This window comes from Enhydra lutris, unplaced genomic scaffold (genome assembly GCF_002288905.1).
Source record: "Enhydra lutris kenyoni isolate GAN:26980312 unplaced genomic scaffold, ASM228890v2 scaffoldscaffold31, whole genome shotgun sequence".
NCBI lineage: Eukaryota > Metazoa > Chordata > Mammalia > Carnivora > Mustelidae > Enhydra > Enhydra lutris.
The window spans coordinates 20,033,311-20,057,873 of NW_019154115.1; the positions used below are offsets into that span (position 1 = coordinate 20,033,311).

At 42.1% G+C, this 24,563-nt stretch overlaps 1 protein-coding gene across 1 annotated transcript in view; it reads left to right on the forward strand.

The window, feature by feature from the left end:
* Positions 1-24,563, forward strand: part of LOC111153125 (IQ motif containing H) — a 184,957-nt gene that overhangs the window by 134,298 nt on the left and 26,096 nt on the right. Inside the window, exon 17 of the mRNA XM_022511922.1 lies at positions 23,869-24,036. Within this exon, the coding sequence (XP_022367630.1) occupies positions 23,869-24,036 (168 nt within the window). The remainder of the gene's footprint in view (positions 1-23,868; positions 24,037-24,563) is intronic.

Genomic DNA, 24,563 nt, shown 5'->3' on the forward strand with positions numbered 1-24,563 from the left:
TATCAGCATCTTGCTGAGACTCAGTGCTCCTCGGAGGAGCTGCCTCTGTAAATTCCGCATAGGGTCTGTGCCCAGGATCTTCTCGTTCGGGTACTGCTGGAATTTCAGTGACTAGAACTCATCCCACGTAGCTCATTCGATAGGGCCTCGATTCTGTCCACTAGGGTTCTGCCTGTGTCTTATCGTGAGACTATTTTATGCCATCCAGGGATTGAGCTTGTCTAAAACTTGTGCTTAAATAGAACGTCAGTCACTAGAAAGGGGTTAAGAGAGTCCTTGTTTCCATTCCTTTTCTTATCAGTAGTCCACCAGCTACTTAAGTTGTCCATTGTTTCTTCCTTAAAAATGTATTGGGATAGACATATTTCATCAATATAAAAAGGCCATAATAGTAATGTAATAAATATCCCATGCCCCCACTCAGCTTAAGAAATAAAGCGGTACCGATACCACCTCCAGTCCTGTGCACTTCTTGCCACTCGTAATGTGGCCCTTCCTCCTCCCAGAGGCAGCCACAGGCTTATAACTGGGCTCTGACTCCTTTCCACATCTTTAGGCTTTGAAAACACACGGAGGAACCCATAAACGATAGTTTCATTTTACTGTTTTAAAACTTTTTATAGATAACATACTATATGTTGTTATCCTTGTATAACAGACTTCTATTTATTCAATATTTCATCTGTAAGATTCTTCATATGCACTTGTGTGGCTCTGACGTAGAATGGTCTAGATGACTTTAGCCTGTTTTGCTTTGCTTCTCACCACTCCCGCCAAAATTATAATGTTTAGATTCAGTATGACTTCACAGGACTCTGTTTTAAAAACGTTGAGTTCTACCTCTGTAAGTGCTGGGTGACCAGACCTCCATCAACAGGGTGAAATGGCCTCTGTCCTCCCTCTCCTGATATCCTCTGGCCGCCCAACATTGTAAATGCACTTTAGTTGTTTTATATTCATTATTCTCAGTTTTATGGGTCTCCATTTCATTCAGATGATGGTTTCAAAGTGAGAGTTTATGTTTTGGGCAGCGTTCAGCTTGCTCAATAATCATTTTCCATTTGCCTTCCTGGGCCCTTGATCATTTCTGCATTCCTTTCTCAGGCCCGCACATGGAGAGAGAAAGGACAAACTGAAGGGCATCCAGAAATCTACCTGGGGCGGAGGGAGGACAGAAACAATGCCCTCTGGTGGAAGAGCTGGTGGCAGGGAAGCAGGGAAGGTTTCCCTCCCCAAACATTTGTCATGAGAAAGGAGGATTCAATCTGTGATCCCTGGGGCAGTAGAAGGATGGAACTACGGGGACTGTTGTCTTGTGGTTTTTATTTATTCAAGTTTGGTATGGGGAAAATGGCATGGCAGGGAGAGGGATGTTCAAACACAGAGCCGGACCTCTCTCTGGGTTTACTACCCTTTTGGACTTCAGGGATTAAAGTCCCAACCTTACCTTGGCTGGTCCCATGTGCCCTGCTGGCCTTTTCTCACCTAACTCCCCTCTTTTTCTCTCTTCCAACCACACTGGCCTCTCTCAGTTCCCTTACTCATCATACTACTTCCTGCCACAGGGCCTTTACATGCACTGCCCCTCTGCCCAAAATGTTCTTGCCTCTTCTTTTTCACCTAGTAACCCCCTTTCCACCAATCAGATTTCAGCTCGAGCCATGCTTTCTTAGGGAAGGCTTCCCGACCTCCCTGACAAAGTCTAGTTTCCCTCTTTTGAATTCTTATATCACCAAGTACCTCTCCTTCCCCACCACTTTAGCTTAGTTATAATTTTAAACGTATTTATATGATTATCTGATTACAGCTACCTCCCTCCGTAGACTGTAAGCTCCCCACTCAATTCTCTTTTTTGTACAAGGTCTCTTTTGCTCCCCACTCAATTCTCAGCACTATTTCTGCCCTGGTCCACAGCAGGTGTTCAGTAAATATGTGTTGAAGGAAGGACGGATGGAAGGAAGGAACAACAGATATTCTAGCAGATACTAGATGTGGTGCCAAGACTTTTAGAGAATGAATTCAGGCATCAACTTATGGATGAGATAAATAAATACTAACCCATGATTCTGTGATTTTATCATATTATGACCTCTCCTTGTCCCTTCCTGTTAATACCTGAATATACAGTTATTTGTGTTACAATTTTCAATAGAACAGCATTGGAAGAAGTGCTCAGTGATTACACCAAAGGGTGTTTTTACATTGGCAAGGGAAGTAGATTAGCTCAGTGTGAGTGTATATAGGTATATAGATATATATGTAAAATAATAAAATACACACAAATATACATAAAATGATATGATTATATATAATAAAAGTATGAATAATAAATACATAAGTAATATAAATAAATATATTAAATTTTTATTTATAATAAATGTAATGTATATAATGAAAATTTCTTTTGCAAAAATCACTGGAATACTCTAGCCATTTTGCAAGTACCATCACTTCAGAAAGCACCTTAGTTTCTTTCCTAGTTGGCATGCTTTGTGGTATCAATGAAGATACTAGCGCATTATCATCTAATTTTTGCCAGTCTGATGGGGGGAAATGTTATCTTGTCTTCCTCAGTATTTCTTTGATTTTCAGTGATGATGCATATCTAATTTGTTGCCTTTTAATGTATTTTGTCTTAATTCCCTTATCATATATTTTATCCCACTTAAATTGAACTATAATGCAAATGTTGATTTGTGGAAGCTCTTTTTACATAAGCAGCTCTTATCCTTTGTTATACAAGTTACAAATACGCTCTTCTAGATTGTCATTTGTGGCTTTTCCTTCTTTTTTCCAGCCATGTTTCTCCATCATAAAATCATTATTTTTTCCTTTGTCATTGATTAGTAATATTTTGTAGAAAGGCGTTCCAAGAGTACACCAATATTTTATTCCTCGTCAAATTTCCACCCATGAAACTTAGCAGCCACTGCCAACTTTCTCCTGAGTCCACCATCATTGTGATAGTGGTAATTTTCTTTTCTTCTTTTAAGGGTTTTATTTATTTATTTGACAGACAGAGATGACAAGTGGGCAGAGAGGCAGGCAGAGAGAGAGGAAGGGAAGCAGGCTCCCCACTGAGCAGAGAGCCCGATGTGGGACTCAATCCCAGGACCCTGAGATCATGACCTGAGCCGAAGGCAGAGGCTTAACCCACTGAGCCACCCAGGTGCCCCATATAGTGGTGACTTTCTATCATGCTTTCTATATTTATTAATTGGCAATATATTGCAAACAACAGTTTTTCCTTTCCATCTTTCATTTATGTATGTCTTCATATATGTAATTATACCAGTTTGAATGTGTCAGTTTCTACGTTCTTTAGTTGTATTTTGATGTTCTCAATATTTTGATGCTCAAAGTGTTCCAGATTTGACTACTGGGAGAACTTCAGGGTGACTCTTGTGTTCTTTGGACATGTCCCCATCATTCTTTGAGCATGTCTTACTTTCTATCACAAAGGGATGGTCCAGGTTCATCTTACATTCTCCCTGCCACGGACCTAGGATCAACCCAAGAGCCTTGGGTCCTTGCGGTGGAAGATGGTATTAAGATCTGGGCTTGGTATAGGCATTGCTACTGAAGTGTCACTGCTTCTAGTCGCTCTCAGTGGACAGAGCTCAGAAGTACATGTATTATATATGGATCATACACACACACACAGAGACACACAAATGAATGTACCTATAACTATTCCTATATCTATCAGTGCGTATATATTTTAAATCCATGCATTTCTGCCAATATCTCTAATATCAATTCAGCACTTCAGGAATCTTTCTAGACTTCCCCTTTTCCACACTTAAAAATAAGTACCTTCTCCAACAGTGAGAAATCTGAGCCCCTTACCCTCAATGTATTATATGCTTCTTTGCTCAATTTGTTTGTTCAGTGTACCAATCTCCCAACCAATTCTGCTGTCTTCTTCACCTGCCCATCTGTGCCCCACCCATGCACCTCCTGTACTTGGACACAGAACCCTGTCATTTGTGTTTTATTTGTAATACTCTTTGTCATACTAAAGTTTCAAATAGTCGAATCTAGCTCTTTTTCTAAATTACTGTATTATTTTAATCTTATCTCTTTCTTTCTCTTAGCCTCAGTTTTCTCGGCTATGAAGTGAGTAGGTTTACTTATTTGACTTCTTAGAAAACTTCCCATTCAAAAATTATGTATTTCAATAATATTTTCATGGTACTTACTTTTGTGCTTAAAATTAATACTAAGAAGAAGAGGAATCTGCTTTTTGTGATATTTGTGAAATATCACAAGGACACGACCACAAAGGTTTACGTATGCATATGCTAACCAGCGCATTACTAAGGACAGCAAAAATTTTCAAACAGCCTAAATTCCAATAGTAGAGAATTTGTTAAGCAAATTATGTTAGAGCAATAGAATTGAATGCTATGAAAACAATAGAAATCAGGTTTTTGAAGAATATTTAACAGGAAGCTATTTATAGCATAGTTGAAAGCTGGGGACACCTGGATGGCACAGCTGGTTAAGCATCTCACTTTTGATTTCGGCTCAGGTCATGATCTCAGGAGTGAGATCAGGTCTGTGTCAGGCTCTGCACTCAGTATGGAGTCACTTGAGATTCTCTCTCCCTCTGCCTCTCCTGCTCGTGCTCGCTCTCTCTCTCTCTCTCTCTCTCTCTCAAATAAATCAATCTTTAAAAAAGGGCGGGGGGGGCGGTGCCTGGGTGGCTCAGTTGGTTAAGCAACTGCCTTCAGCTCAGGTCACGATCCCAGAGTCCCGGGATCAAGTCCTGCATCGGGCTCCCAGCTCCATGGGGAGTCTGCTTCTCCCTCTGACCTTCTCGCCTCTCGTGCTCTCTCTCGCTGTCTCTCTCTCAAATAAATAAAATCTTTAAAAAAAAAAAAAAGGATAGTTGGAAGGTGAAATGTAGGTTACAAAACAAGACATGAAACATGATACCCATTCTATAAAAAGAAAAAATACATATATGCAGAACAAAAAAGAACCAAAAGAAATATACTAAGAAGCTACAAGTCATTCTTTCTGGATTGGAGGACTGAGGGTGTAGTAGGCAGAGCAATGGCCCCCAAAGAGGACCACGTTCTAAGCCCTGAAGTCTGTGACTGTCACCATATGCAGTAACATGTGTATGTGATGAACTTGAGGATCTTGAGAGGGGAAGATCAGCCCGGACTATGCAGGTGGCCCATGTAACCCCCGGGGTTCTACTAGCTTTGAAAATAGAGGAAGTGACCGTGAGCCGGGGAATGCAGAGAGCCTCCAGAAGACAGACAAGGCAAGGAAGCAGATGCTCCCGAGAACCTCCAGGAGGAATAAAGCCCTGCTGACACCTTGATTTTAGCCCAGTGAGGCTTCTGACTTCCGACCCTTTAAGCAACTAAGTTTACGGCAACTTATTACAGCAGCAATAGAAAACTAATACAGAGTGATTTCTATTTTGTTCTTTGGGCTTTCTGCATTTGCATTTTCAAAAGTAAGCATTATTATATTTGTAATCAGAAAAAATATGTGAATAATGATCATCACAAATTTGTATAGAATGTAATAGCTTACAAAGCACTTTCACAGATATGCCCTTACAGACACATATGTCCTGCAACAGACGTAAGAGGCAGAAAACTGAGGTGACAGCATCCATCACACATTTTTGCTCTCTGGTCCGAGCTGAGCCCCCATAACTTACCATGGTAAAAGCAAAAAGGACTGAGAGCCAGAAAAAAGAGACATAAAATGACAGTGGTACACCAACAACAGGCCCACAATTGTGAATCAGCTTCAGATAAGAGTGTGGAAATTCCTGTTCAGCTTTAAGGAGACGAGAGTGAGGTTCTAAGGTAGTAAAACGAAGGAAAAGTTTTGGAAATATAGCCATATTTAAATATTAAGAACATCCGCCAGAACACAGGGTCATTGGGAATAAAAGAAAAAAGGGCCAGTAAATAAGTCACAGGGATATAAAGTACAGAATAGGGAATACAGTCGATAACATTATAATAACTTGGTATAGTGACAGATGGTGACCAGGCTTATCACAGTGAGCATGTAGCAATGTATATAATGTATATCTTGTACACCTGAAACTAATATAGTATCATATGCCAACTATATTTCAATTTAAAAAGAAAAAAAAGGAAAAAGGCTAGTCCCTGGGTTTTGGAGGTGGTAGGAGCATAGTACAAAGCCATGCCTGCCAGTGGCTTTGTGTCCAAGACTCCAGGACCCTGGGCATGGGGACATTCCAGGCTCTCTGAGATTCCATGCAGAATACACAGAGCTACAAGGTAGCCATGTTGGAAATCTGGCCTTCCCACCTGAGGATGAGAGGAGGGGCTGTGTGCCATATTACCATGGAGGGATCCAATCCTTAAACAAAGAGCAGCAACTATTACCCTTATAGGACCTGGAACCAGGGTCTTCGATGGGCAGTATCCACTGGGTTCCAGGAGGGACATGAAATATCTACCAAAGGCTTCAGATTGAGGACAGACTGACATGTTCATTAAACAAATACTTTCCAAGGGCTTACTCTGGCCCTATGCTAGCAGCTGAAGGAACAGAGATATAAACAAGGTCTGTTCCCTGTCATGAGGAAGCTAATTTCATTCACATCCATCACCTAATTTCACTGGATACACACACATACACACACAATTGTTTTTTACTCTTCCTGGTTCCTAGGCATTAATATTGCCTTCGTGAGATTTGTAAATCCTCTAGAAGATACACTTGACCTTGCATTTTTTACCTCTTCTTGATATCTAACATAATGATAGTCGCCTGATAGCCAGTTGATTGATGGACTCTTGGAGCTTTTAGACTATCCAGCTCCGTTGAGCTTACTTACTCACTTCTGGGAAATTCTAAAATAAAGAGCTAGTATTTACTGAGCATCTATTATGTACAAGCCATTTTAGTAGGTGCTACAAAGGCTGCAAAGATGCAAAAGAAGTGGAGGCCTGTCCTTAGGGAGTTCACAATCTAGTAGGGGAGGCAGACTTGAAAAATGAATTACAAATAAAAACCTAAGTGACAACAACACAGAACAATAAAAGAGACATCAAAAAGGTAATGTCAGTTTAACAGCCTTCTGTTTGGAGCAATCAAGAAAGGTCTGTACAGAGTAGGTGGGATTTGAGCTGAAAGATAATTAGGATTTGAAGGGAGATAAGAAAGAGTGCGGTCCAAGTGGGAAAGATACTGTGAAGGTTGGGGGTAGAAAAGCACGAACACATAGGTGTAAAAGTGAGAATCTAAATTTCACAAATATTGTATCTGACTTGCCTCTTACAAATATGCATTTATATATCACTCTCTGATTCCTGTTTTTTTCTAGAAAGTGGCTTAACAGATCGGTGAAGATGCTTTCTGCTAAAATTTCCAGATTAAAAACTTGCTGGCTTTTAAATAACCATGACCTTTTAAAGTAACCATCTCTGTTGTGATCACTGATAGTTATTACTTCCTTACAAAAGGGAAAGGAAGGGTCACCCGGGTGGCCTAGTGAGTTAAGAATCCAACTCTTAACTTTGGCCGGGGTCACCGTCTCAGGGTTGTGGCCCATGTGGGGCTCTGTGCTCAGCAGGGAGTCGGCTAGTGACTCTCTCTCCCTTTCCCTCTGCCCCTTCCACCCTCCTAAAATAAATAAATAAATCTTAAAAAAAAAAAAAAAAAAAAAAGGAAAGGAAATCCAATGTTTAAGAAAAGAGTTTAGATGAAAAATGGCCTCAAGCAACTAGTCAGGGCCCTTCCCAGATACAAAAGGTAGCCACAGAAGGAAGTGGGACTTGTTGCCAGTGCAAATTGTGAGGAAAGACAAAAAGGGAGACCCTGACGTCGTCTATCAGAGAATATCCCACGCATTCTGAAAACTGCCCCTAAGGCAGTCTCATACAAATATATCAGTCCAAAAGACGAAAAAAAGAGATAGCTGAAAATATTTTCATCGTGACGGGTAACGGGTTTTGTCCCCAATCTGTCCATTAGCCAGCTGTGGGACTTCAGATAGCTCACTGGACCTCTCGGGGCCTCGTGTTTTTCCTTGACAAATGGTGAGTTCCTGCCCTCCTTCACACAGGATATTCCGAGAGACTGAGCCGATATAAGGTGCTGTTCTTATTAAATCAAATGGCATAATCACATGTAAAACTGTCACTCGAGCCTCAGCAGGTTCTCAAATTGTGAATGGAATCTGAATGGAATTAGCATTATTTTTAAAAGTCAGTGAGCATTATCATCATCTCAAAGTGATATATAAACATCAAAAATGAATATATTTATTTCAGAGAATAGAAAAACTGAAGTCTACAGAAATACTGTAATTCCTTCTTCTTCATTGCTATATAGCCAGCACCCAGCACTGTGTCTAGCATGTAATAGCTCCACAGTAAATATCCATTAAATGAATGAATGAATACTTCTCCCCGAGTCTCCCTCTAGTACTCTCATTTGCAAGATCTCCCTATCTCTGTTTTCAAGATATACAAGGTATTCACCAAGGGACCTCAATGAGATTTACTTTTTCTCTTCAGGGAAGGTATTTTATTTATATATAAGAAGGTTAAGAGTTTATATCTAAATTAAAATTTAATAGGCCTTTGGTATAAACAGCAGTGCCTATTATTCAGTGTTTTTTAATGCTATAATAGGCGCACTGTTAATCACAAGTTAATACCCAGTGAAGGGAAAATAGATCCCAAAGGGTTTTGAAGCATTAAAGTAAAAGACCTGTCCCTTTAAAAGGTCTGCATCTTCATGTCAGTGAAAGAGACCTGTAATATACAGGTAATGATGATGATGATGATGATGATGATGGCGGCTTCTACAGTAAGCACAAAGGCAATGATGACTGTAAATTTTACAGTAAAATTATAATTCCATTTCTTAACACTGGTAGTGCAGGTAAACTAGTGGCCAATTTTGCTATATATAATAATACCATTGCGACTGTCCTTTCATGTTGGGTTAGCCCCCTTATACTGTAAACCCTAACCTTTAGAAAGATTGAATCCAAGCCTGAGCATCAGCTCTTGGGTAGAACTTTGGTTGGTCTACATATAAGAGACCCAGTTCCTCTGTTTATATCCGGTTGTCCCACCCAGGACTTCGGACATCCACTCTCACCATGAAGATCCTTGCTTCCTTTCAAAGGAAGCCCAGACACTTCTCTGCAGACTTTGAGGTCTTTAACTTTAATCATCAGAAACACTGCCAAAGGAGGGCAAATCCAGGCACTCACACTGCATCCCGCACATCTCAGGAGGTACCATAGCTCTTCAGGACTCAGGAGGGCAGCAGGTAGGAGCAAAGGAAAGGCTTCTTGCTAATGCTAAGAAAGACCAGAAGATTCTCCACATCCATGTGTTTAACAGCTTGTCCACCAGCATCACGAAACTAAAGCTGTCACCTGTGGTCAAGACTTATCATGTGGTAAATTTTCCCTTTCGAATTTGTCCTTAATGTTCATTTTAACTTAATTTTACCTGTATGATAATGTTGGGTTGATGAAATACAAGGTAATTTGCTCTAGGCCTTAACCTACTTCTTAAAACTGAATCCTGAATCTTCCCCTGCCCACTACGCAGCGCTAATTGCTTTTCTCATTGATCATGTCCCAAAGTACTCTCCAAGACGAGCAAGCTGACCTGCTTGGTGGCATCCACGTTCAATAAATGCATTCTCATCCTGCCTCCCACATGCCCCCTTCATTCCTATAGCTTGCCCTTCCTTTCTTTTCTGTCTATATAGAACCTTTCTTTTCTGTCTATATACAACTTTCCTTCTTTCAAAATGTTTCAAAATTCAACTCCTCTTGGAAACCTGCCTTAACTAATTCCCCTTCAATTGTTACATCATTCTCTAGCCTTTCAGAGCACAGGTACGGTATTGATGGCCAGAGTAATCATTAATGATAATATTATTTATTGAATTTTTGTCACATGCCAGACACTCTGTTATATATTTTAAATGTAGTATTCCTAAGCCTCACACCCTGAGAAGTGGGTATGATTATTATCCCAAATTTACAGATGAGGAACCTGAGGCTAGAGTGACGTGTTCAAGGTCACACAGCTACAAAGTGGCAAACCCGGGATGCAAACCTTGACTTAGCTGGCTGACAAGACTATGTTCTTTCTCTCACGGCAGATGCTCACAGTGGTACTGCACTGAATTGATGGTGACTTTCTTTGTAAGTCTCTCCCCCTCCTCAACCACCATCACCAAAGAAAATGTATGTTTCTCTTGTATATCCTCAATATGTTTGTTGAATTGAGTTGAACAGCTTAAAGCCAGAAAACACATCTCCTATTTTTTTAAATATATTCCATCCTTGTGCTCTGCACATAAGGTAATCATTAAATGTTAATGACTAAGCGAAATGGAATAAAATCAGTGTTGTGGTAGCCATTTTTAAGCTTTAAGAGTTTAAATGAGCAAGCCCATACACAGCACCACAGCTGGGAGTGCCATATTGCCATTAAGCCAGAAGGTGGATTCACGGGATGGGAACATTTGAAAACAGACACCACAAGAATGGTTAAGTCAGTTTTCCAAACCACTTTCTACAAGTAGCTACTGCTTTTCCTCCCATAATAATTTCACAATGATTAGCCTGCTAGGTGAGAAATCCCAGGCAAAAACCTGAGTCTCAGAAGAGTTTAGAATGACTGCTAAGTATTGGGCCCAAATTGGACGTGATATGAACAACAGGTAGAGTCATTCCAATCTAGCCAGTCAAAATGTAGGAGAACTGCCATCTAGATTTCCATTACGGGCTTCATCTTTCAGGGTAAATGCCTTTGTTCTTATCATGAGATTCATGAAATGCAATCTCACATTCCAACACATATGGATATCAAAATGTGTATTTGGTGAGGAATAGTGTCTTATGCTACCAATTTCTGCTTCCCTTTGCTTTCTTTGTTCATAGCACAAAATTTCCTACTTTTTTGCCAAAACCTTACTATGTAGCTTTTTAACTTAATTAAATATATAGGCAATTACTGACACCATCTGTCTTCATAGAAAAAGAACAAGAAGTGACACAAAAGACTGGCATTCTAAAGGGAATATTTAGCAAACAAAATCTCCTAGCTCCACTATAGTGATACTTATCTTTAGAAGCCCTTATGTTATTTTAAATCATCTTTGTTTCTTAGAAATAATGAATTAGAGCTATACTTAAAATGGGGTGGTGTTGGGATGATTTTTTAAAAAGAAATATCAAGTAATCCATTGCTTTTTCAGTAAAACAAAAACTTAAGCACGCCATTGAACATCTGTTACCAGTATAGTCTAACACAGCACTTAAAATCCTTTAAAATCCCTGAAAAACTTTATAAAGTTACATGAATCTTTTGCATAAATAGAACTGTTTTAACAATATGTATATTCCTTTAAACATATATTTTGCTTTCTTAAACATAAGATTCATTGTGTTGCCTATTGTTCCAGGCCCTTATAAATATATAAATGGAATAGCTCTACTTCTTGGTTAGAGTGGGTCTTCCCCTAGCATGCCCCCTCCCTAGCCCAGACTAGAGTACCTACTTATTTGTGTCTGACTGTTTAACCTTTTGTGATGTCTCTCTACAAATGTCTTAATACGTACATGATATCAAACCAACCCAGTGAAACTTGGTCAGGCTGTTGGGAACCGATACAAAATACAAATCCAAATAAAATAACAAAATTCAGCCCCCATAGGGAGAGAATAGACAGGAAATACAAAGGAATTCCAGAGACAAGGCACATGTGGCTCCAAGAAGAACACGGAAAATGGCCATTACCACCAAGGACAACCGTGTTCTCCTACATTAATTCCCTGAACTGGAAGAGCAGGTGTTCAAACCCCTTGGGGCAGCAACTGAGTGCCCTATATAAATAGAAGGGTACAGAACGAAGAGACATCAATAAAGAGGCTCAGTAGAAAGAGGCATTTTTTCAAAGAAATACTCATAAAACTTCTACTCATATTAGAGACTTACGGTATACCAAAGAATACGCTACCTCAGATTTGGGGGGAGAAGCATCAATGCATATATTTTGTATTTTTTTGATTCACTTGTTGATGAGGGAAATATGAAGAAATGAATTCTACAATTATTTTCCACAAATTGCTTGAAGATCACAGAACACACTTAATCAAATATAAGTAGATCCAAAACTAAAAATTTACACTTATTTGCCATGAACAGTCTGGTGCGTTCTCCTGAGCATAAGCTATATATTAAGAAAGAGTGCCTTGAATTTCAGAAGAGATGAGGGGAAGGAGAGAGGAGAAGAGGAGGAAGGAGGGAAAGACCTCCCTCGATGCTGTTCCTTTCATTTGTTAGAAACTGAACCTAGGGACAAATGGTGTCAGAGGGGGTCAGTTAAAAGCAGCCTCTGGGGGGAAGCTCAGTGGAATAGAGGTCTGAAATAGCAGCAGAGCCCTGACAGGTAAGCTAGGACTGAGGAACACTTACTCAGGTGAAACTACAGGGTGATTTTCAGTCAGCAGCTACTTGACTGGAATTTTTCCCAAGGCCCTAAACCTCCACCCGTACATTTCTGGAAAGTGCCACAGGACTTTTATTGATCACAGGTAGGAACCCTGGCTTTCTGCCTACAAAGAAGGACAATATTTCTTTGTCTTTATACAGCTCCTTTATTATAGGCTCTCAAAGTGCTTTACAGACAAATAATGGGGACAGTGAGGCAGAAAGGTGTTAAGTGGCTTGCCCGAAGTCCCACAGTAAATCACAGGCCTTCCTCTGGATTCAGAACCACCTCATAAGTAGTGGAGTTTCTAGGAGTGACTGCTGGCATCGTGGTGCTCTCTCACAGCCTACCAAGCATTTGTTTCCCTCCCAGGCCGAGAGAAATGTCCAAGATCAAGGGTGGGAGAGAGCCTGGACATCAGAGTACGGCAAACCTAGATCGTAATCCTAGCCTCGCTGCTTAGCTGTGGAACTTGGCACGTTTCTGGGTTCTTTGAGCCTTCACTTCTTCTTCTATAAAACGCGGATGTTAGTACTTACCTCACAAGGTGGTTGTGAGGATGACATAAGAAAACACAAAAGTGTATTGTGCATTGTAGACCCTTAACACACATCAATTTCCCTTCCTTTTTACTTCCCCAGTCTGTCTCCTAAAGTCTATCCTCCACATGGTCAAATAGGCAGCTTTCTAAATACTGCCGCTATCAAAAAAAGATGGCATATTGGCATGGTGGGGTGCTGAACCTTTCAAATGCCAGAGTCTATAGAAAACAAAGGCAAAGTCATGGAATTCAGAGCCAGCTCGCAGGATAACCAAATCCGAAAGGTTCCGTGATGACAAACATGTTGCCTGGCACTCAGCCCTCAGGAGGTACTGGATTATTAGATTAACTTGATGGGGATGAGGAAGTGTCCCTGGGGAGCCCCAAGTTGCAGAAGGCAGGCCGAGGTGCTGGGAGGGCCCTGGAATGAGCAACAGAAGGGAAGAAGGGAAGTGGACACGTCTCAGAGTTTTCCCATGTCACGTGCCCACTTGCTTGACTGGCCCTGCCTCTCTTCTGGATCTGACCATGACCAGCCCCACTTAGTCTGAGAGCTGGTACGAAATGAAGGTCTGCGGAGGGGAGGAGACAGAAGTGCACTGCATTTTAGAAAAATGGCACTGTGTCCTCAGAGCTGACTGAGTCTCTTCGACATAAGCTAAGACGTTATCCCCTCCAGCCTACAACTGCTCATTGGGCCGAGGCATGAACCCTTGCCACCCACTATGTTGCTTTAGTGTAGGAAGCAGATAATTTTCACCCACATCTGGAGAAGCTGTTTGAGGTAGAGACTTGCATATCTCGGATAAATTGAGAGGACAGTTTGGAAGGTGGTTTGTCACAGGCTTCCTCATCCCATCATTACCGACACCCTCAACTAGATCCCGACAAGTAGCCATACAAGTTGTGCAGGCATCCTTCCAAGAACGGGTCTCCTGAAGACCGGATTCTGGGTGTCGTGTGTGTGTATAACCGCTTTCCTGAGATATCCTTGCCCGTAAAACTCACCCTTTTAAAGTGTGCGCTGCAGTGGTTTCTAAGTACATTCAGAGTCATACCATCATCATCACTACCTAGTTTTAGACAATTTCCCTTACCACTAAAGAGACATCCTGAAACCCATGAAGAATCATTTCCCATGCCCTCTCTTCCCCAGCCACTGGAAACGATTTTCCGCCTCCATGGATTTCCCTGTTCTGGACATTCCATATAAATAGATCATCCAGTAGGCAGTCCTTTGTGACCGGCTTCTTTCACTTAACATAATGTTTTCAAGGTTCATCCATGTCATAGCAGATATGAGGGCTTCATTCCTTTTAATGGCCTAAAAAATATCCCATTGTATGGACAGACCACATTTTGTTCATCTTTTCATCAGATGGACATCTGGGTTGCTTCCACCTTTTGACTGGTATGAGTAAGTAGTGTTGCTACGAACATCCGTGTGCAAGTTTTTGTGTGAATGCATGCTTTCATTTCTGGTTATACACCTAGGAGTAGAATCGATGGGTCTTTTGGCTACCATAAGTTTAACTTTTTGAGAAAGTACTTACCTGTTGTTTTTTTTTTTTTCAAAGTGGCTGTGCCATTTTACAATCTCGCTAGCAATGTATAGGGCTTCCAATTTCTCTGTATCTTTGCCAACACTTGTTACTGTCTTTTTATTTCAGCCATGCTTACGGGTTTGACGCGGTATCTCTCTTGTCTGTGTTTTAAAGGGAAGATTTTTTTTTCCCTTGTGTTATTTATTATCGAGTAATCCAACAATGAGTTATTGTGCGCACTTATATCAAGAGTGCTGCGGTAGGTATTAGGCCGGATGCAAATATGAGTGAGAGGAGTCCCTGCTTTCGGTCTAATTCTCCTCTCTAGGAATTTCCCAAAAGTAAACAAACTTGCCTTGGACTTGCAGTCAAGGGCTCTGAGCTCTGATCTGAATTCTGCTCCTGACCAGGTCTCTTCTCTTCTTACAGCCTCAAGCCTAGAGTTTAAGGGGGCTGGACTAGACCAAGTTCAAGGCCATAGCTCTCACTGCCTTTGCTTCTTGCCTACATATTCTGTAACAGAGGTGGTTCTTTTCAAAAAAAATTCTGATATGCTGCAAATGTCAAGGAAACTGGGAAGGACAGGCGAACTCTGCTGCTAACTCATTGCCCTCATGGGCCCAGCGTGGTGTGCTCATCTTCATCTCCCTTTACACCACAGCCTTCGGTGTCCCCATGACCAGGCACAGGGATCCTCCCCAGTGAGAGCTACCAAGCAGGAGCTTTCTGCTTTGAAAACCCACACAAAAGCCTTTTGGAGATTATCTGTAGTAACTTTAAAGGAATACTTCTCAACTAAGCAAATTATTCACCATCTCTGACATTTATAGCATGAAAATTAAAGGAGGAGAATATCTATCTGCAGTATGAGATTATTATATTGAATTGCCATGGAAGAAGCATATACAATTACTAGTCCTAGAAACCTGTAATAGGTTATAAAAATTGGGTTTTCGTGTTTATTATAGTTTAGTGCCTAGTGTCAAAATAAGAAAATGGCCTTCTAAAAATTCATGATTAAAAAAAAATAAGGATTGGGACGCCTGGGTGGCTCCGTTGGTTGGACGACTGCTTTCGGCTCAGGTCATGATCTCGGAGTCCTGGGATCGAGTCCCGCATCAGGCTCCCAGCTCCACGGGGAGTCTGCTTCTCCTTCTGACCTTCTCCTCACTCATGCTCTCTCTCACTGCCTCTCTTTCAAATAAATAAATAAAATCTTTAAAAAAAAATAAGGAAATACTGAAAAAGAAAAAAGAAATGAGTATGTAATTCTGTACCTTAATACAAATATTAGTTAGGCCATCAGTCTTAAAAGTAATCGAGGGAGGAGCATAAATGTATAGAAGTAGTGGAAGTAACTTGGAAAAGGAAGCAGAAAAGGCAAGCATATATTAAAATGTTGGGTTTTTAACAAAAGTGAAAAACATCCACAGAGTTGCTGATGGTACAGGTGTAAGTGTCAGTATTTTCCATTTTGGATCCTTACACACCCTGAAAGAACTTGCGAAGTCACAAAGAAGCTTCTGGCACCACAAACTGGACTATTAACGCTGAGGACTAGGTGTCATGGAAAGCGCTGGACCACAACTCCGGAAACCTGGGCTTTGGTCCCAGCTCTTCCCCTGAGGGACCTCATTCAGTGCCTTCACCTTCCAGAGTCTCATCCATAAAATGGGGATGTGGGAATGACGGAGGTCGTTTTAGGTCTGCGGGACAGAATCAGTTAAGACCTCTCTGGGCCCTGAGTATTTTTTGCTTCAGAGAGCCCATCACCCTATGTCATAGTAAATGTATTAAAATGTGCTCTCATGGAATAGGATTTAGATATAACTGTATGAATTGTGTTCCATTTAACCAACATATTGAATTTCATCTATATTTTTAAAAACATTTATGGTTACTTTGTAGTTTTCCTTTTATATTTGCAAACCAGTAACTTTTTTTTCCCCCCCAGAGTCCAAATATTTTGAAGGCCTTTGGAAATCATGGAGGCCCTAGGCGTGGTGGACTACTGGGCCCTGAGCATTAAGTGTCAGGGCCCAGATTTTCTGCTGCCTCTGGCCTCACAGACTCTAAACGCCCCATATAAGGCAGTGCCCAGGGTGGGCGGAACATAAATTGGATGCTGTAGTTGCTGGGAGACAGCCTGTGGTTTAAACTGTGGCCAGAAGGATAAACAGGATCAATAGGGACAGAGGGGAAGGCCTCCAAGATGAATACGGAGAGTCTCAATTTTTGATCAGGGCCCCAGGGTGACTGCCCCATTCCCGGCAACAGCCGCTCTCCTTAGCCTCTCCAAGAGACTGGGCCATCCCAGCAGCTGCCACTAGGTGGCAACATGCCAAGACGCTGCAGTCCCCTCTGCCTTCCTATTCATTTTTTAAAATATAATACAAACGATTCTTACCAAATATCATCATCACATTGATATTTTACCAACTGAAAATTCTTAGAGTGCACTGTGCCATCTCTTTAAAATCAAGTAGCATGCATGGTGTTTACACCGGGGAACTCCGCGCTGCCTGCTGACGGTCAACATGGGAAGAAGTATCTCTTAGTAGCTCCCTAAGGCAGTACATTCTCTGCAGCCAGGATTCTCTAGCCTGTTTTTAACAGCATCTGAGAAGAGGTAAAAGTCCTCCCCATCTCTGAGGAGCAGGCACAAACACTGAAGTCAAGAGCCAAGCAAGTGAGTTCTTATGCCTGTCCTGGCAGAGACGCAGGGAAGAAGTCAGGGTCCAAACGGATTTGAGTCGGCCAGACCCCACAGTAATAGACTCACAGAGTTTCTCCTGTAGTCCCTGGACCCTCACAATATGCCTCAGAGACAGAGACCATTGCAGATAGGTCTGTGTTAACATGCAAGGAAGCTGAGGCCCAGAAAGAAGAAAGTTAAGGTCACACAGCAAAGGGCCTGGCCAACACTCCCAGTGAGGTCCAGCACTCTGGTCCAGTGCTCTTGCCATTCCAGCAAAGCCATCAGCCACCCTCAAGGCATAGGTCCCTCCAATCTCCACTACCCTCAAGGGGCAGTCACTTCTTTTCTCTACCAAGCTGCCTCTAACCTTCTCAGGCCTAAACACGGTGAGAAGCATGTGCCCTAGGGAAGGTTCCATGTCCTGTAGGTCATGTAGACTAAGGTCTGTAGACCTTGCCTCTCCTCAAACAAGGATGGCCTTGAGCCCAAGGCCCAAAAGTGATAGCAGAGAAAAAGATGCCTCCCTAGCAGGGATGGATTCTGCTTTATCCCTATACCCTAGCCAAGCATATCCTCCTCTTTTACAGCCAAGAAGGGAGAAAACGTACCTGAGATCTCATCCCATCCTCTGAAACATATTCAACAAAAGCATCTCAAACTCAACACGCCCAAACCTGAAATCTTGATTTTACCCTTGAAACTATTCCTCTAGTAGTCTACCCCACTCAGAACATAGTAATTTCATCCTTTCATGTTCTCAGGGCAAAGGTCTTAAAGATATCCTTGACTACTCTTTCTTTCATACCCTGCATCCAACCCATCAACCAAGTCCTTCAGGTTGCAGTTTTGAAGTGCATCTATAATATGACCACTTCTCCCCTCCTCTGCGGGTCCAGCTACCACCATCTCTCACCCATTTGATTGCAATGGCCTCTCTGTTTCCATCCTTGGTCCCTCATGGTCTCCTCTCCCCACTACAACCAGAGTAACCCTTTACAATTATGAGTTAGATCATGTCACACCGATGGTGTGACATGACACTTTTGGCTTCTAAAGTGGTAAGGTCTTGATTCCAAGACCCTGGGATCATGACCTGAGCCGAAGGCAGAGGCTTAACCCACTGAGCCACCCAGGCGCCCCAATAAATAAGATCTTAAAAAAAAAAAAATGATGTAGAAAAAGAACAGAAAGCCTAGAGATGAATGTGTAAAACATCTATGAATCCTTCAAGTCCTAAAATTCTGATTTTTCCACAAATGTTGTTTGATCTACAAATTAGTCTGTCAGTCCCATACCTACCCAGAAGCCCATAAGAGAGGGTTGGCGAGACCAAACTCTTTGCTACAAAAACTTTATTTCCAAATGGAAACAGTCACAAAATGTGAGCCTGTGTACCTGTGCCTGCATCCACAGGCTCTGTCTCCCATCCACCTGGCCTGTCACGGCAAAGAGGCCAGCACAGCCCCGCGAGCAAGCAGCCTTCACCTGCCTGGAGCACCCAAGGAAAAAAGGGCTTAGTACTGGGCCCCTCTCCCTACCTTCCACACAGGAGCATATTACCTTTTCATCCCAGAGCTTGTGGCCCAAACAGGACACAGAACCTGGGAAGGCGACAATTGTGGGCAAGCTTGCCGCTGCCTGATCCTGTTTTCTGCTTCTCACATGCTTGTTTAAAGGTCGATGAGGTTGTCATGGTTTCTGGATTGCCTTCTGCCCTGTGTTCTGCCCGCTTTGTCCCAGGCCTCCTGATGCAGCCGCATCCAGTGCAGGGTCTGTCAGAGCAGGAGAAAGCTGGGGCCTCTGCAGTACTCCCCCGCCACACCTCTACTGGCCCTGTCTCTTGCTGAGCTTAAAATGGGCTTTTTTGCAATCAATCCAATAGAAATAGAATGTAAGCCCCGTGTAATTTTTCATTTTCTAATAGCGCTGTTTAAAAGTATAACAAAAAAAATAGATGAACATATTCTTAATAATGTGTTTTATGTAACCCCACATAACCAGAGAGTTATCATTTCAACATACAATCAGTATAAAATATTACTGATGAGATATTTTAAAGTGTTCTTTCTTACCTGCTCAGTCTTCAAAATCTGGTATTTTACATTTAGATCCCATCTCTACTTACACCAGCCACATTTTTTAAAAAAGATTTTATTTATTTATTCGAGAAAGAGAGAGTGCACACATTCAAGAGAGAGTGAGTGAGCAGGAGGAGAGTCAGAGGGAGAGGGAGAAGCAGACTCCCCACTGAGCAGGGAGCCCTAGGTGGGGTTTGATCCCAGGACCCCAGGATCACAACCTGAGTCAAAGGCAGACACTTCACTAACTGGGCTACCCAGGTGTTCCTGAACCAACCACATTTTAAGAACTCAATAGCCACAAGTGGCTAGTGGCTACCATATCAGATAGTACATTCCAGAAAACACATGAAAGTCTAGATATAACTGCACTTACTGCTAATATTTCTGCTAATATTCACCATTGGCTGTTAACATTTTGTCAGTCTCACCTAGTCTCCTCTATGTATAACATGATTTTTGCAAAGCTGAAGTCAAGTTGCCTTTCTGACTTTATATCCTTGCTGTTTTTGTGTATCTTCCTATGCCGTCAAAAGTTATTCACAATTGTTCTTTTGTGATGACATCATAGACTATCCCATCACTTGGATGTGTCAGAATCTTTTTAATCAATACCCAAATGTCAGACACCTGCAATTATTCGATCTTACAAGAAATGCTAAGATGAATATTTTCGTTGCATATTCTTTTTAAGGCCTTGATGCAAATGTCTCTAGCATTCTACTTATTTTTAACAAAGTGATCTTTACACCAGCAGTAAGTCAAACAATCATCAACTAGTGATTTATGACTGGGAGCTGAGCCATCTTGTTTGCTCATCCCACACCTTTGACACCCTGCTCTGTAACCGAGGGCAAACCACTTCGCTCCATTTATAAAGTAAACTGATTGTATTAGATGATTTTTAAGGGTCTTTCCAGTACTAACCTTCAGTGTTGTCTTTCCCTTACCATCATAGCTAATCAATTAACCTGTCAAGCTAGTCATTAGAAGTCCTGCAAGTCACGTCAAAGGCACTTCTGAACACTTAAAAATCCATCCACTTCTCTCCGTCCCCACTCACAGTGCTTTTGTACAGGCTGCCATCCCTGCTCATCTAAACTGTGAGGGAGTATTCAGTGCAGAGATTAGGTTCCTGAAGTTAAGAGTGAAATCCAAAATCAAGAATAGGATTAAATAAAAAAAAAAAAAGAATAGGATTAAATGAGGTAAGTGGGAAAGCATGAGGCTGGCACAGAGGAGATGCTCACCGTGTATTTCCTACAGTGCAATCTGAAACCAGATTCTAGAGGCCCACCTAGATCCTGTTCCTTAAAAGTTGGAGTGGAGTTCACAATGACACATCAGAGGTGCTGATGTGCCCTGCTGTGAGTCTAGCCCTGCCCCAGACATGGGATGCTGGGGGAAGACAAAGACTCAGCAGCTTCCCCTAAAGGGCTGACAGACTAGAGGGGGAGACAGGAACCCTTGTACACAAAACAAGCATGCCTCAGGCGGTGTCTTCAATGGAAAAACCAGATGGAGAACAGAACAATTATCTGAGCAATTCAGGCAAGCCTGCTGTTGAGGAAAGGGCTTAATGAAATTTGTTCTACTATTTCTTTTGTGAACAGAGCGTTTAGGGCAGTCTAGGGAAGCAAAAGTGCTGGCGCTCTAGAAAGAACAGAATTCTCGCCCGTGTTCTATGATCTTAAGCAAACCATGAAGTCACTTTCTGATCTCAGCATCCTCATTGGTCAAATGGAGACGGAGTAATACCAACCTTGCCCAAATCTAACCACTCTCTGGGCTGAGCTGTTGCGAGGCTGAGCACAACGATCATAAATGGGGAAAACAATTATTAAATGGGGCAATCTAATACCCACACAGGCTACTAAAAATGTGTCTCCTAAGATCCTACCCTTCAAGGAAATGCTTAGTCATTAAAATTAACATTTGTACTGAACTTTATCATTTGTAAGGCAATGTTAGGTGCATTTATTTTGTTTTCAAAGCCCTGTGTGGCAGGTATTATCATTTGCTCCTTTTGCACTCAAGGACGCTGATTTTGAAGGAGTTTACACACCTTGGTCAAATGTACACTCTTTGCGAGGGCCAGAGTTAGGCTGACTCCTTGGTTCTCATTCTCCCCCTGCACTGTGCTGCCTTCTCGTTAAAATCCTGAGCACCACAAGTACACGTGTCATGACGAGCACCAGGCGATGGATGGAGGCTCTAAATCACTACACTGTACCCTGGAGGCCAATGTAACAATGCATGTGAACTATACTGTGAATTAAGTTTTTAAAAATCCTTATGACCAAAACATTCATAATATTAACACAAATATTTATACTGTTGGCTATATACACTTCCCTTTAATCAAGGACGTGAAAACATCAAAAGAGAAGCTCTGGGGGAAAAAAAATGCCTGACATGCAAGAACAGCAAGTTTACTTTCTCCTATTAAGAGAAAGTAGCTGTGCCCATCTGATTTGCATTTTCTGCCGTACAGCAGGAAATACTTAAGTTGACAAATAGGATATTTACAACTGCAACAGATACTTGGCAGTTAGTTTTTAACAATTGTTGCAAATGTGATTTATTTGCTATTATAAAAGGGCATTACTGTGTGAATATGACTCCTGAAATTAGCTTCAGTTTAGCAAGGGGCCTTGACAGCTTGACCTCTTAATATCCTTGTAATGATGCCATTTACATTCAATGCTTACTCAAGTCACTCACTGCTAGATTTGTTTGAGAGGAGTCCACTCTAGGGCAGATGTACTATGTATTTTAACATACAGAGTTGGTGTGTGGGGCACATGGAGGCCTTCTAAGAGGAAAAAATGTTTAATCAAGTCTTCATGAAAATCTGTTTGTTTCCAACTTCCTACAGTGAAAATGTGTTACTGCTAATTACAGCATACTCCAGAAATACAATACTTCATGTTTTCTCCACAAGACACTTTCATGGCATGCATTATAGTAAACAAGGGCATGTTTTCAGCCTCTGCAACTTTAGCTTTTAATGTGACTGGGAAACTGGTGCAGTTGCGGAATGGCTGGGCCCAGATCAGTGCCATCTCCGCCAGCAGGGAATGGGAAATGGGTGGACTTGGAGCCAGAAAGAACAGGATTCAAATCCCAGCACTGCCACTTCTTGGCTGTGTGGCCTTAGGTATCTCTGTGATGCTGTGTTTTTTTTTCATCTATGACATGAGACTGTTATTTTTTATGTTATTGTAAAGATCTGAGATGTCTGGGAAGCACCTGGCACTTGGCAGGTACTTGATACATGGAAGCCAGTCACATTTGTGTTGCTTGTCAAAGCTCAGATGTCACCTCCTCCGTGATGGAGCCCTGACTTTGCTAGACAAACTGAGTTTGTTCTTTCGGACTCGGTAGTACTTTGTTCCATCCCTTTATTATATCACGTATTACACTGTGTTGTAAATGACTGAACATGTATGCATCTGTCTGGCCCTCCTGGATGCCAGCACCTGTGCCCATCTACCTTTGACTCTCCAGTAACTAGCACAATCGCCTTGAACTTGCCTTCACTAGCCTTGAGCATTGAACTGAGGATGATGCTGGGGGTGCTTCCGTATTCAGTGTGGGGATGGGTGGTCCCGGGCAGTTAAGGATGATGGTCTGCCTCAGGAGAGGGGAGAGGTAGAACATGACCCACTTCTGCCATCCCCAGTTTATAGTAGATGCTCAGTAAATATCTGTCAAAGGAATTAATGGACTTACTTAGCGAGTGGCTTACAGTAAGTTCTTGCTCATATGTGTCTATTTTTCAAAGCCTTTTAATTTTTATTGCATCATAGTATTCTTCTAATAGCCCTGCTGTTCAGCTAGGGTGGGTGTTCTCACAGTTCTCATTTCCCAGTTGAGGATACTGTGGCACCGTGGGGTGGCAAAATGACTTTCCCACACTCGTGACAAATGGGGGTAATGCTAAGACTTACAGGCCAATCATGAGTTTCCCTAAAGTTTCATCGTAAGATTTCTTAGCACTGCTTTTTCTGAAATCAGAGCAAACTGCCCTTTTTTCCTATTCACTCCCTCTTTCATTCCCTCTGTCTACTCCTCTTTAGTTCCCCATCATCTGAAGCTTCTGTCCAGTCAATTTTTCTCAACAGAAAACACTGCACAACTAGGGAACTCATACAGGATAAGGACTGGCTGGGTCGAGACACTGTCATCTTCCTTCTCCTAAAAATGGCAAAACAGCTGGGAGAATCAAAGTCCCCATAAGCCTGGAACAGTGCATCTCCACAGATTACCTTGGCTGGGTGTTTTAATTTTTGTAACTTCCTGCAAGAATGTTCAGTCTTCTAATTAGAATCAGACTAGAGGCTCCGTCCTTCAGTTGAAGGAAAAAGGAAAAAGCAAAAACACCTACTCCACTCAGTCATGTGTGCACTGGTTTGGTTGGGTCTGACATGGTTTGGGCTGGTTAGCGAGGGGGTTGGAGCTTTCTTACCTTCTACCTTGGAGTTATCTTACCTTCACTTTTGTGCCTCCTGTTTTAATCAGGTGTGGGCAACAGGCCTCAGCCTCTCATACAGTGACCAGCTGGCCCTGACTCAGCTCACCTTATACCTGACCAACGGCCATCTGGATTGCAGTCTGAGCACCCTGAAAGTGCCCTTTGTTCCTAAGAAAGAGAAGAAAATGAGCTGCCTTAAAGCCCTCTCGGTGTCGGTAAGCAACAGATGCTTCTTGATTCCCCATGGTGTTCAGCAACACTCCATCGCCGCTTCCTGAGCTCTGGCTATGTGCCCAGCTTTTTGAGTATAGAGAGAAGAAAGAACCTCAGGAAAGTCACTTAGCCTCTCCAAAACAGGTTTCTGGAGTAGAGTGTATTGGCCAAAGGAAAGGGGAGAGAGCATTCCAGAAAGGGAAGGCACCATGTTGGAAGGATGAAAGAGTATGGGTTTTTCCAAGGGTGGGTCTATTGGGACATTTCCCTCCATCTCTTCTCATCTTGCAGCCCTGGACAAGTTCTTTGACTACCAGCAACTTCTGACAAAAGCCATATTTTTCTAGCTCCAATCTTGTTTTTGAGCTCCACTCCCAGATCCATCATTCTACAGAACTCCTCTAGAGTCCTCAAGGTCAAGCTGTCTCAAACCACATTCCTCATCTCTCCTCCCCCATACTTCCTCATGGTGGGTCCTGCCAGAGGTTGATGGGACACCTCTACCCCCACAACCAGTCAACACCAGCTC